We start from the raw sequence: 13,802 nt of genomic DNA, 5'->3' as shown, positions 1-13,802 counted from the left end.
GAGATCCACACGGCCAATACCAGTGTCTGGGACAGAGATCCACACGGCCAATACCAGTGTCTGGGACAGAGATCCACACGGCCAATACCAGTGTCTGGGACAGAGATCCACACGGCCAATACCAGTGTCTGGGACAGAGATCCACACGGCCAATACCAGTGTCTGGGACAGAGATCCACACGGCCAATACCAGTGTCTGGGACAGAGATCCACACGGCCAATACCAGTGTCTGGGACAGAGATCCACACGGCCAATACCAGTGTCTGGGACAGAGATCCACACGGCCAATACCAGTGTCTGGGACAGAGATCCACACGGCCAATACCAGTGTCTGGGACAGAGATCCACACGGCCAATACCAGTGTCTGGGACAGAGATCCACACGGCCAATACCAGTGTCTGGGACAGAGATCCACACGGCCAATACCAGTGTCTGGGACAGAGATCCACACGGCCAATACCAGTGTCTGGGACAGAGATCCACACGGCCAATACCAGTGTCTGGGACAGAGATCCACACGGCCAATACCAGTGTCTGGGACAGAGATCCACACGGCCAATACCAGTGTCTGGGACAGAGATCCACACGGCCAATACCAGTGTCTGGGACAGAGATCCACACGGCCAATACCAGTGTGTTACAGCGGATCTCCTCACACTGCACTTTGGGCTCAGTTAGGTTCAGGTCACAACACAGACTTCAGTCATACATCTGTAATTCTGCAGTGAAGAGTAGGAGACAATATTGTGTCCATGAATCACACAGCAACGTACAGAACTGCAGTATAGATAATGGTTGCTCTCCTGTCTTAGTTGAAAATAAAAGTCATAAAAGCAAGAAGTGGTGATACATTCGAAGGCATGCGCTCAGGCACCACACACACACACACACCCTCCAATGATGATAGTGTCCCTCTCCTGCTTTATGTTGGAGACTAGTGCAGTTCCTTATCTCTCTCTCTGGTGTCTTCCTGTACTTAATTCTCTGTCAGGCTTTAAAAGGACTGTTCCTTCACTGCAACATACTGTAGCTACTGATAGAACTGATAAGCCATAGAGAAGCCAGCACAACCACAGAGTTTCTCACACTAGACAGTCATGCAGGGTCACTCACAGGTCAGACGCAGGGCATTTTCTGGATCAAAAAGGGGCTTAGGTGGTTGGCATGGCAGGGGGCGTGGCAATGAGCACGGTTGGCCGAGAAAATAGAGGCCCCCATCTTGGAACTGTAAAGAAATGTTAGCATTTTTAAGCCAATTTACTGCAATTCTACACATTTTTCCATGCAGCTGAGAATTTATTTTGCCGTTTTAAAGTAAATTTCCTGCGATTCTACATATTCTGCAATTGAGCTGAGACATTTTGCTAATTTCCTGCAATTCTATTACATTTTCTCATGGTTAATGCTTTGTTCTTTTGCTCAGACCTAATAAAATGAATACTGCTAAATTAATTGTTTTTGCAATTCTCCTGATTGTCTAGCTTGTCTAGCTATTTTGGTGTTAGTTCTCAAAGTTTATATTATCAAAAATATATAGGTCCATTATCTTTTCTACATACTTTATCTGTTTGTAATCTATTAAGTTTACACTTAGCGTTTTTCCATTCAGAAAATGAATAACAAATAATATATATACATATATTTTTCAAATTTGTTATTAACTGTTAGGACATAAGCGTCCCAAAAAAACACTTAGGCAGCCCCACACTTAGGCAGCTCCATTCTCTCAGGAGGCGTGTGTGTGTTCTCTGGGTCTCCATATCTGATCTCTCTCTCCCTCGTCTATACTCACCCCCTCTTCATTTTCCTGATTCCTTGTTCTCAGTAGCCTTATTTGTAGTTGCCATGGTGACTGCAGTTAGTTGTACTGTGAAATACCAAATCCATATCCTGTTTATTGTCCACTATATTTGTGCCTTTGAAGGTGGTGCTTGTATTTTAGCGCGGGGGGAGGGAGAGGTGATGCTTTCAACATAACCCAGCAGTACTTTAGTCAAACTCATGTAAAGTGCTCTCCCATTTCAAAGTGTTCAACTAAGAGCCCTATGCTAGTTAAGGATAAAAGGCTACTCTGTTCTCTCCAATTAACAAGATGGCTGGATATATTGAAAATGTGATTGACATGAGTTGAGACTAACTCATATTTGAAATGTGTCTGTGGTCAGGAAAAACTTGCCACTCACAAAATGAAGTTGAATATATTGTTGTTGTCACTTGTTATACTCGTAGTGACATAACCAATCAGATGATTTCTTTCAATTAAAACGATGAATCAATTGTCCAATCCAATATCCAATTGTAACAGCTCCCCAGCAAATCAACCAATTAGGTTGTTTGCCTCAGTGAGTGGCCTGTAAATGAGTTTCTTGTCTCGAATGCATTTGTTAATAGCTCTGTTAACCAGGTGTGTATTCTGTCAATGGTAAAATCATTCATATTTCCCACTACTTCTCCCTTGTTTTATATTCATTTCATTAAGTGTATATTTTCATTATTATTGTCCTCAGAGCGTTAGACTGTATGTGTGAGTCAACGTTGCGTGTGTGAACAGGAAGTAGAAAGAGGATGAATGGGATTTGTGAAACGAAAAGGAGGGTAGAGTGAAGGATGTAGGCTAAACTCCTTCCCATCTAGTTAGCCCTTCACTGATGGAGGGGGTGAGAGGTAAACAGAGAGAGGAAGGACTAGGCTGAAAAGGTTGCCAAGAACAAGCATATCTAGCAAATCCAAAAGAGGATAGTAAAGCTTAGACTTTAGAGGTTCATAAACCTCCTGGTACTTAAGGATAGAGAGATGAAAGCAGAGGGAGACAGACAGAGAGAGAGAGAGAGAGATAGAGGGGAGAGAGAGATGTGAATCTTGAGAAATGAGGTCAATACCAGTTAATCTGGATGTGTGTGTGTGTGTGTGTGTGTGTGTGTGTGTGTGTGTGTGTGTGTGTGTGTGTGTGTGTGTGTGTGTGTGTGTGTGTGTGTGTGTGTGTGTGTGTGTGTGTGTGTGTGTACGTGCGTTTCCTTGTGAGAGAGAGGGCACACACACACTTTTAATGAGGATGGACTGGCAGAGGCTCAACAATATTATCCTTACCCCCTGCATACTCTCACCAACCAGCCTTGCTTCTCTATCTACCCAGACTGTAGAGCTTTGGATGAAATACAATTTCATGAAATGACCTGTTTCTGCTAGTGTGGAGTAAGTGTATTAAAACTCCAATAACAACTCCATTAAAGTTCCCTAGGTACTATAAAGTTAGCTCTCCAGAGACCTCAGGGTAAATAAGGAGGATTTAAAAAAATGTATCCTCATACATTTTTGTTATCTGAAACAACTTTCTAACAGACCTTTCTATCACTCACTCACTCACTCACTCACTCACTCACTCACTCACTCACTCACTCACTCACTCACTCACTCACTGTTTGCATATATGTGTGAAGTTATTGCTGTAGTTCGATACAGAGAAGATTAGCATTCCAGCAATATTATTCTGTTGCAATTTGATCTGTGAGAAATGAAGCTAATTAAGGACTTACTTTATATGTACATAGCTCCTCCTACATAACTACTTCCGTACATGCACTCCTTGTAGTAGTGGTGTACTGTTAGAATCGTACTGCACTGCTGGAGCTAGAAACACAAGCATTTCCCTGCAGCTGCTTTAACATCTGCTGGTCCGTGTACGCAACAAATAAACATAGATTTGATTTCTGTGTCTGCTATGTCACTGCTATTGTCACAACTCCCATCAAAAACATGCAGTGGATGTGTGCACACACAAACACAGTTGGATACATTTGTAGCCTGGACAAGCAAGCTATTAGTCGTTCACTTACAGTATGAAAGCAGTGAAACAATTCTACCCTCTTACCTTTCCCTCCTCGCAAACCCCCTCTCTCTCTGTGGCACTGATAGTTACTATGGTAACAGTAGATTTGCTTGGAGTGGCTGCTGGCTGGCAGACATGCCAGTGTGCGGGTGGGTGGGTGAATGAGCAGTGGGCGTGCTGGTTCTCCTAGTCCCTCTCCCTCAGTCCAGAGAGTAAATATTAACTTAATGACAGAGTGGCCCCCTGGTGCTCTGCTCCACAGACAGACATACAGAAAGGCACACACGCAAGACCGCCAGACAGACCGTCAGAGACAGGTAAACAGACAGACCGTCAGACAGGTAATTAGTAGATAAGTGGTAGTATGGGAAGACCTCACCATGCCCCCGGGTTCCACATGGCTGCACACATCACTGTTACCATGCTGGGTAGAGCTGCCTGGGTAGAGCCCCCCTCATTAACATGGAGCTGGGGCTGAGTCACATCACATAGAAATATAGGGTCGGGTCCTCAGACACACATTAGGCTTAGTCCTAGACTAAAATGCTCTTTCAATGGAGATTCTCCATTCAGTATGATTTTTTTTCAGGGCTAGGCTTAATCCGTGTTCAAGAAAACCGCTCCATGTGTTCCAGAATTGTTCTCGTCCACTGGGTGCACGTTGGGTAGAGCCCCCCACTCATTATCATATGGCTGGGTCTGACCACCACAGATGAGCTGCAACTTGCACATCAGAACAGTTCTAGGACACTATTTCTACGTGATCATCATGGAACGTTGATTTGAATGTGGATGTCCATTCTAGTAATTGTAAATGTTCTATAATGGAAACCCACTTTGACACAGGTCTTTATTAACCGCATTGTGTTCCAGGACTGCACTCTCTTCTATTTCACCAGCGCGGCATATTCACAAATATTGTGATTTATCTAGGGGAGAGTTTTTGAAGTACTGAAATCAATCCGTGGGAGTGTCTCCAACCATAAATGTAAAACACTTAGCAGCCAGTCATAGAAATAAATAACGAGGTCAATATCAATGTTATTAAAAACAATGCAAGGAAAATAATGAGGGTTTCCTGTTAAGTCAAATGGCGTCTTGTCATTGTTTTTGTTGTGTAATTAAAGAAAGCACTGTGGCCTGCTAGTTGTTGGTTTGGAAGCCAGAGCTTTCATTTAGATGAACCTGTAGCCTAATTAAGACAGCCACTTCTCTCCTCTCTGCTAGCACCGTGCCAGTCTCTAATGGCAATGTGTGTGTGGCCGTTTCCTCTCTGCTAGCACCGTGCCAGTCTCTAATGGCAATGTGTGTGTGTGTGGCCGTTTCCTCTCCGCTAGTACCGTGCCAGTCTCTAATGGCAATGTGTGTGTGTGTGGCCGTTTTGTCTCTGCAAGGAAGGAGCGCCAGTCTGTAATGGCTAGCCAGATGGATTTAAATGCAAACTAGAGTCTAATGAACTGATTTTATAAAAAGTGTCTAGGAATTTCCGCACACACACACACACACACACACACACACACACACACACACACACACACCGATGGGTTGGCAAACAGCTCGCACACCATTCATTATTCATTGTTCTATTTTTCTATCGTCAGACGCTTAATTGCACTAGAACGATGGTTCTGAAGGGCCCAAAGGGTCTGGGTTTTAAACGGGAACAGGTGAGATGATGATTAAGAAGATGACAAGGGAGGAGTGAGGGATGTGTAGAGGATAGAGGGGTGAACTGATAACACAGATGATGGATAGAGTGCTCTGGTTGCAGGTGGTGTATATGATGCGAGTAGGGCCCAGTGTTTTCTTTGATCACGTGACTTGGACAGGAAGAACTCTGTCCCCTTGTTAAACACAGGACCCTGGTCTGATGGCAATGAAGAACTCCTTGACCTAAATATGTTATGGATTTGGAGTATATGGGGCTGAACAGGTGCTTCTGGATCGACCCACAAATCAAGTCTGTCTGTGTTCATCTGTCTGTCACTGACGGTGTGTGTCCATCTGATTTTCCAGATGCTGGTGACCACCCCTGAGAAGTGGGACGTGGTGACCAGGAAGAGCGTTGGGGACGTGGCCCTGTCCCAGATTGTAAAGCTCCTCATCCTGGACGAGGTGCATCTGCTACACGAGGACAGAGGACCAGTTCTGGAGAGCCTGGTAGCCAGGACACTACGACAGGTTAGTCCCTCTCTTGTCTCAGCATAAGTCTCTAAAAAATATAAATATATATTGGTAGCACTGGTGCTCCCAACTTTAAAAGTTAATAGCACAAAATAAAATGTAGGAACACCAGAAAAGCAGATTTTTAAATTGATTTGAGATAAAGCCTGTATTGGCCATTTATTAATTATATCTACTTTTGAAGCACATGGTGTGGCTAGAAACTATAAACCTTTAAATACTTTGTTTATTGTCAATTATTATATATATATTTTTAACCTTAAACAGTAACCTATCCAACAATAACCTATTAAAAGCAGTTCTGTAGCAATGAGGTTTGTGCAGTAGGCTATAGGCCCAATACATTATCACTGCATATTGGCTATGCTGGAATTGCCCTGCCAATGTTGTTCTTCTCAGATGATTTAAGTACTTCAAAACGTATGGTTTATGATCACACCGGTTCTAGATCAGTTGGTGTATTACTTGTGAAGCCCAGCTGAGTGAGCATACATTTTAATAATGTGCTTTTTTTATTTATTTCACTGGAGTGATGGTCAGTTTCAGCGGGGGGGCGCAGCAGAGGGTCTGCCTCTCACCATCCCTCTGCTCTCCCTCTCTCCGCTGAGACTGACTGTGACCAAAAAGGGACGTCATCCAGCTGATGGTGAAACTCGAGTCTCATGCTCAAATTCATGTTACTCCTATGACCAGTGGAAGTGAAATATTCCTCCATATAAAAATAGACACAAGTTGCCAATAATAACAATGCAAACATTTCGATACGTTTTGCTGCTCATTCATTGCAGCTGCAGTGCTGGTTGAAATGCGAGTGGAAGAAGGGAGAAGCTCATTTAATGGCGTATAAAAGTGTTCAATAAAAAGTGGTTACAGTGTTGAATAAAACTGTAAACGTGAACTGACTTTGCTCTCTAGTCATTGTTTTAAAATCTCACAGCATCAATTTAGCTGGGCATCGACTGCAGACACGGTAATCTGAGCCATCCGATTGGCCAGCTGTAGGCCTATAGGTGCACTTGATTTGCTCTCTGGGCTGGCGAGTATGGCACTCCGAGGCAGCGGCACAGCGAAGCCGAATCATAACAATTATTCTGGGTGATCACATGGTTTTGCAGTCTTACTGGTGCCCCCAAAATACAATTCCAGGTCGTACAGCAAAATATTTTCGAGCATATGCGACCAAAATGGTCATGGTCTCCTTACCAAAATGGTCGCACTTTAGAGCCCTGGTCCCAGCCCTTATCCTACCTTGTCCCCTCTCACCACACTAGCCTGGTGGTCAGCCCACTCCGACAGGTCAGTCCCTCCCTCTATCATTACACTAGGGTCTCCTCACCATGGTGAACCTTATGCACAAGGACATTCATATTAATATTAGTACAACACAGTCATTCTCATTCAACCATATCAGGTTTCTGTCATTGTTAAACATTGTAAGGGTTTTGTCTAGTCTTGGTTTGTGGAGCTGTGTGTTTACCTCAGTCAGAGTCAGTGATTTAGCTTTAGTTAGCCTGTCTGTCTGTGGGCTGTGCTGCCTGTGCTTTGTGTTTCTGCGTCTGAGTGGGATGCCTGATTCCCTCTTATGATGATTGACAGCGTCCTGCGAGGGATCAGCCCGGCCGTTTGGGATATTAGAGTGATTATGCAAATTTAGACAGCCTGGGAAATGGGAGCCATCGTTCTGGAGTGTCCCGCAACCGTGTTCCATTGTGACGAGCCTGCGTCAGGTGTCAATCCCAGCCAGGGAGGAAATGAATAAATGGAGCGGGGATAGAGAGATGCATGGTAGGAATTTTCACGGTCTCCTAGGTGACGAGGGATTGGAATTGGGCAGACACACACACACACATCAATATACCAATATGAATGTTAAAATATTGATGATAGACATAAAAGTTGGAGATGAAAGAGAGGAGTGTTGAGAGCAAAATGGAGAAATAGACCGATCAGAGAGGGGAGAGACTGAGAGAAGGATACTGACAGGATATATTGCTGCTTTTTATTTATTTATTTATTTTAGTGTGCTGTGACGTCGGGGACCTCTGGGTGGGTAAGGTTAACCGTCAGGTAATTGAAAAGCAGTCTGTACGTCTGACCGCTGTTGACTCCGTTCACAGCCTATTCATGTGCAGCTCTAGCTGCTATCGCTGGAGAAGGGCTGAGGGAGTGTCCTGTGAGGCCACACCCCTACCTAGAGACTCTCCTAGACCGCACACTGCTGCCTCTTTGTCTGTCTCTTTGCATTTGTCTAGGGTGTTATAAACACTATAACTAGCGTTTGTCACAGAGCCGTGGGCTGTTATGAAGGCATATAACATGTCTTATAATGCATTATGACTGTTAATTTGGCCTATACACAGGCAGGTACTTCAGAGGCAGTGTGTTGAGTTTTTTTGCACATAAAATCCAAGATGGATCCAACCGTCCTGAGTAGCACAGCAGAAATGTCTTTCCTGTGTTTCTCCAGCCAGCGTTTGTAATTAAGGTGTTTGTGCCGTACTGGAGCCAACAGTCAACAGCACATTGGAAGGTGTCTTTAAGACACTGTGAATTATTGATTGGCGCACAGTAAGCAAGATTGTCGCCTCTGGAAGTACAAAAAGGAGTCACCTCATCAATTAAACATGACGAGGTAGAGAGGAAACGACACAAGAGTTCTCCGAAGGAGAAGGACAGGGTCTTTAGTTCTCTGGTTTCCAAGAAGAGACAAATCAGTCAGAGCACAGACAGCACTGCAGCCACTGGGCTCAGTTGTAGAGCCTTCCAGGGAAGTCTGTGGGGATCCAGTAACCCTAAAGCTGTGGTCTGCTCTACAAGTCTTCAGGCCACAGTCATAACCCTAAATCATATCTCATATATGATCATCTCAATATGTGGGGGCGGCAGCGTAGCCCAGTGGTTAGAGCGTTGGACTAGTAACCGGAAGGTTGCGAGTTCAAACCCCCGAGCTGACAAGGTACAAATCTGTCGTTCTGCCCCTGAACAGGCAGTTAACCCACTGTTCCCAGGCCATCATTGAAAATAAGAATGTGTTCTTAACTGACTTGCCTGGTTATATAAAGGTAAAATTTAAAAAATTTAATTTAGGTTAACCATCGAAGTTGCGGTAACTTTGATCCAGAACACACAGGAGTACATGGAACAACCAGACTTCAGATGGACCTATAAACCATTGGAGAAACGCGCTCAGGCCACAGTAGAGAAATCCACCATATCTTTTTCCTCCTCAACTATCCACATAAGAAACCGGAGTCTTTCTCCCTCCCAAAGATGTTTAGTAATTGTGTTTTTTTTCTTCTTTTTTTGGAAGTCGACATACTTAGCATCCATTCCTACCCACAATACTCCAGGAGTTGAAGGACCCCAAACCCTAACTACACACACACACACACAAACTCTCACACGCGCACACACACATCCCTCCTGTCCAATTACCGCTACACCTGACAGGCTAACCTAATTGTTAATGTTTTCTGCTGGAGGAACCACGGCTGGTGCTCCTGACACAGGAGGAACAGGGTGCTTAAGTTCACATCTTTTAACCTCATGAATATGGAGTTCTCTGCCTCTAAATTAAGTCGAGGCTCTAAAGGATGTTTTATTTTCCTCCTTTCTCTTTATGTAAATATAGGATGATCACTGAAGCAGTTATCACGTGATGTTTTGCTTGTCAAAGTTTTAGTTTATTTAATTTTCTCCCGTCGTCAGGCAGACTCACCCCAGGCTTTATATTGCTCCGGAGATAAACATTTGGTTATTACCTGCATTTTAAAACCCGTTCATCACTGGAGGCATTAGTGTGGATGGCTCTTTGGTAAAGTATCATAGATGCAGAAGTGTTGAAAACTGTATAATGAACTATCGCTGATCATGTAATGTGTTGGTATTGCTGAAACACTGAATAGACTATCTGGGACAAAGCTCAGGGAAAGCAGCCGCCCTCGAGAGCCCATTAAGTGAGAGTAATGGAGAAATGGTGTGTGTAAGAAGCCCACTATCCACTCAACCAGGCTGACTTGGGCACTGTTAATGAACATAATGTGTATCTACAGTATGGGCCGCTTTGTTACCACTGTGCTGACACAGTGCTGTGTGTGTGTTAGGCTGGTCCGGGCCAGGACTATCGGCTGCCAGGGATTGGCTGGGCCCTATCTTGATAGAGGGTATAGACGGGTACTGCATCACATTAAGCCTTACCAATCTTCCCTGTCACACTCACCTCAGAAGGCAAGGAGATGGGCCTCTCACACATACACTCACGCTCTCTCCCTCGCTTCTCTCTGTCTGCATCTATCTGTTCTCTCCCTCGCTTCTCTCTGTCTGCATCTATCTGTTCTCTCCCTCGCTGCTCTCTGTCTGCATCTATCTGTTCTCTCCCTCGCTTCTCTCTGTCTGCATCTATCTGTTCTCTCTCCCTCGCTGCTCTCTGTCTGCATCTATCTGTTCTCTCCCTCGCTGCTCTCTGTCTGCATCTATCTGTTCTCTCCCTCGCTGCTCTCTGTCTGCATCTATCTGTTCTCTCCCTCGCTGCTCTCTGTCTGCATCTATCTGTTCTCTCCCTCGCTGCTCTCTGTCTGCATCTATCTGTTCTCTCTCCCTCGCTGCTCTCTGTCTGCATCTCTGTTCTCTCCCTCGCTGCTCTCTGTCCGCATCTATCTGTTCTCTCTCCCTCGCTGCTCTCTGTCTGCATCTCTGTTCTCTCCCTCGCTGCTCTCTGTCTGCATCTCTGTTCTCTCTCGCTCGCTTTCTTTCTCTCCCATTCGCATTCTCTCTCCCACACACACAGACAAACCTACATGGTCTTTCTCTCTCTGAAGTGTTTGCACGTAGCCCACCTCTCGTGTAAGACAGCACTTCTCTCACTTCTTCCCTGTCGAGGAGACTGGTGTAGTGAAGCATCCAGGTTGGATCCAAATCACCTACTGAAATCACTGTGTCATGACTGGTGAAGTCCAGTCACATTGTGATGTCGTCATTCTGGGACTTTGCTGTAAGATGTCCATTCAGAGTACGTCACCATGGTGTGAGCTTGGTGTGGGTTTATTCCAGGTGGAGTCAACCCAGAGTATGATCCGTATCCTGGGTCTGTCGGCCACGCTGCCCAACTACCTGGACGTGGCCTCCTTCCTCCACGTCAACCCCTACATCGGACTCTTCTACTTCGACAGCCGCTTCAGACCCGTGCCCCTCGGACAGAGCTTCGTCGGCATCAAGTCCACCAACAAGGTGACACACACACACACACACACACACACACACACACACACACTGCTAACACGCATCAAGCTGACCATACTGCCAGAACTCATGTGTCTTTAGCAGGGCCAGGAGTTTTGTTTTACCACGTTCTTCTGAATCATTTGACCTGGTCAAACGTAGGGGAAAGGGGATACCTAGTGAGTTGCTCAACTGAATGCATTCAACTGAAATGTGTTTTCTTCATTTAACCCAACCCCTCTGAATCAGAAAAGTGGGGGCTGCCTTAATCGATATCCGTGTCATCGGTACCCGGATAGCAGTTGTTGTCGGGAAGTAACTGCCTTGCTCAAGGGCAGAATGGCAGGTTCGATTCGAACCAGCGACCTTTCGTTTACTCGGCCAATGCTCTTAAACCGTTCTAACACAGCTAATATGTGTTCCTCTCAGATCCAGCAGCTTCATGATATGGAGGAGGTTTGCTATGATAAGGTTCTGGAGCAGATCAGAAATGGACATCAGGTAAGGCTCTCTGTACTGTACTGTATGTGTGTGTTAGTCTGTCTCCCTCTCCAGCCCCCAGCTGACTCACTCCCCCAGCTTCCAGAGTTGTGAATTCATCCATTTCCACTTAGCCCCATCTGCGCTGTGTGTTGAGTTCCCAGTCCAACCTGCTGGTTCTGTCTGTATCCCCTTAACATATACCCACACACCTATGCGAACAACAGGTACCAACACTTGTGTGTGTGTACACATTGTCTCATTCAAACACACACAGTGCACAAGTAAATTAATCTACACACAGTTTGCCTACAGTCAATACATGTTTTTAAAAGGATCTGAAATACTGTACCAGGTTCTGGTATCTGAATTGGAAAATGTGGTTTGTGTTTTCAGTCTCACAGTCGGCGAGTCTAGATGTGATGTCATCTTTCTGTCTGTGGGTCACAGCCCTGAAGCCAAAACTCTCCAATAGGGAGCATCTGTCTAGGCTCCATATTAAATTGTCAGAAATGGCTGTGACATATATTAATTTCATCTGGGAGGGTGATAGATGGAATTGTCTGGATGAAGCCCCCTGGCCCTCCTGTGCTGGGGTTTCAGCCCGGCAGACGGAACTTTAATAAGCTCTCAAACCAGCAGTTACCGTGGACGCTTCCCTCCTCACAGCTCTGCACTGATAAAACAGCTTCAATAAATAACAGTTTGCTGCAGTGGGCCCACAGCGAGGAGATGGAAGAGACGCCAGGCTAGGCTACGCTGCTCAATCTGTGCTAACCCCTGCTTAGTATAGGTAACCCTGCAGAAAGAGTTTGAACTTGAAGCTTATTAATAGAATAGACTGTTTGATGATATAACATTGACATATCGTGTGTGTGTGTGTGTGTGTGTGTGTGTGTGTGTGTGTGTGTGTGTGTGTGTGCGTGTGCGTGTGCGTGTGTGTGTGTGTGATGTACAGCATCACATTAAGAGAATGTTTCACTTCAACTGGCGTTGCTGCCGCAAGTCATTTCCAAACCCCAGACATTCTGTAATTTCTTAAGTCACTGTGCTGAGGAGATGAAACTATCCAGCTAGGCCCTGCTGCTGCTGCCTTCAACATGGCTGAATGATGACACATTATACTTGAAGTGAAAGAAAATAAGTTTCAAGCTGACATTTCAAAATGTTTTGAGCTTGTAATGCATCATAATTAGAGGTCGACCGATTATGATTTTTCACCGCCGATACCGATTATTGGAGGACCAAAAAAAAAAAACGATACTGATTAATCGGACGATTTACATGTTTTAAATTGATAATAATGACAATTACAACAATACTGAATGAACATTATTTTAACTTAATATAATACATCAATAAAATCAATTTATCCTCAAGTAAATAATGAAACATGTTCAATTTGGTTTAAATAATGCAAAAACAAAGTGTTGGAGAAGAAAGTAAAAGTGCAATATGTGCTATATAAGAAAGCTAACGTTTCAGTTCCTTGCTCAGAACATGAGAACATATGAAAGCTGGTGGTTCCTTTTAACAAGATTCTTCAATATTCCCAGGTAAGAAGTTTTAGGTTGTAGTTATTGTAGGAATTATAGGACTATTTCCCTCTATGCCATTTGTATTTCATTAACCTTTGACTATTGGATGTTCTTATAGGCACTTTAGTATTGCCAGTGTAACAGTATAGCTTCCGTCCCTCTCCTCGCTCCTCCCTGGGCTTGAACTAGCAACACAACGACAACAGCCACCATCGAAGCAGCGTTACCCATGCAGAGCAAGGGAAACAACCACCCCAAGGCTCAGAGCGACTGAAGTTTGAAACGCTATTAGCACCACTAGCTAACTAGCCAGCCATTTCACTTCGGTTACACCAGCCTCATCTCGGGAGTTGATAGGCTTGAAGTCATAAACAGCGCAATGCTTGATGCACAATGAAGAGCTGCTGGCAAATCGCACGAAAGTGCTGTTTTAATTCATGTTTACGCGCCTGCTTCTGCCTTCCACCGCTCAGTCAGATACTTAAATACTTGTATGCTCAGTCAGATTATATGCAACGCAGGACACGCTAGATAATATCTAGTAATATCATCAAC

At 44.6% G+C, this 13,802-nt stretch overlaps 1 protein-coding gene across 2 annotated transcripts in view; it reads left to right on the top strand.

Annotated features, from left to right (window-relative positions):
* ascc3 (activating signal cointegrator 1 complex subunit 3) overlaps positions 1–13,802 on the top strand; it is a 161,391-nt gene that overhangs the window by 62,006 nt on the left and 85,583 nt on the right. For both annotated transcript variants that reach the window (XM_052489893.1, XM_052489894.1), the window contains exons 12-14: positions 5,845–6,009; positions 11,062–11,238; positions 11,659–11,730. In XM_052489893.1, coding sequence (XP_052345853.1) covers positions 5,845–6,009; positions 11,062–11,238; positions 11,659–11,730 — 414 coding nt within the window. The remainder of the gene's footprint in view (positions 1–5,844; positions 6,010–11,061; positions 11,239–11,658; positions 11,731–13,802) is intronic.

Source organism: Oncorhynchus keta, chromosome 31 (assembly GCF_023373465.1).
Source record: "Oncorhynchus keta strain PuntledgeMale-10-30-2019 chromosome 31, Oket_V2, whole genome shotgun sequence".
NCBI lineage: Eukaryota > Metazoa > Chordata > Actinopteri > Salmoniformes > Salmonidae > Oncorhynchus > Oncorhynchus keta.
Note: the sequence above shows the minus strand (reverse complement) of the source record. Positions and strands in the feature narration are given on the sequence as shown.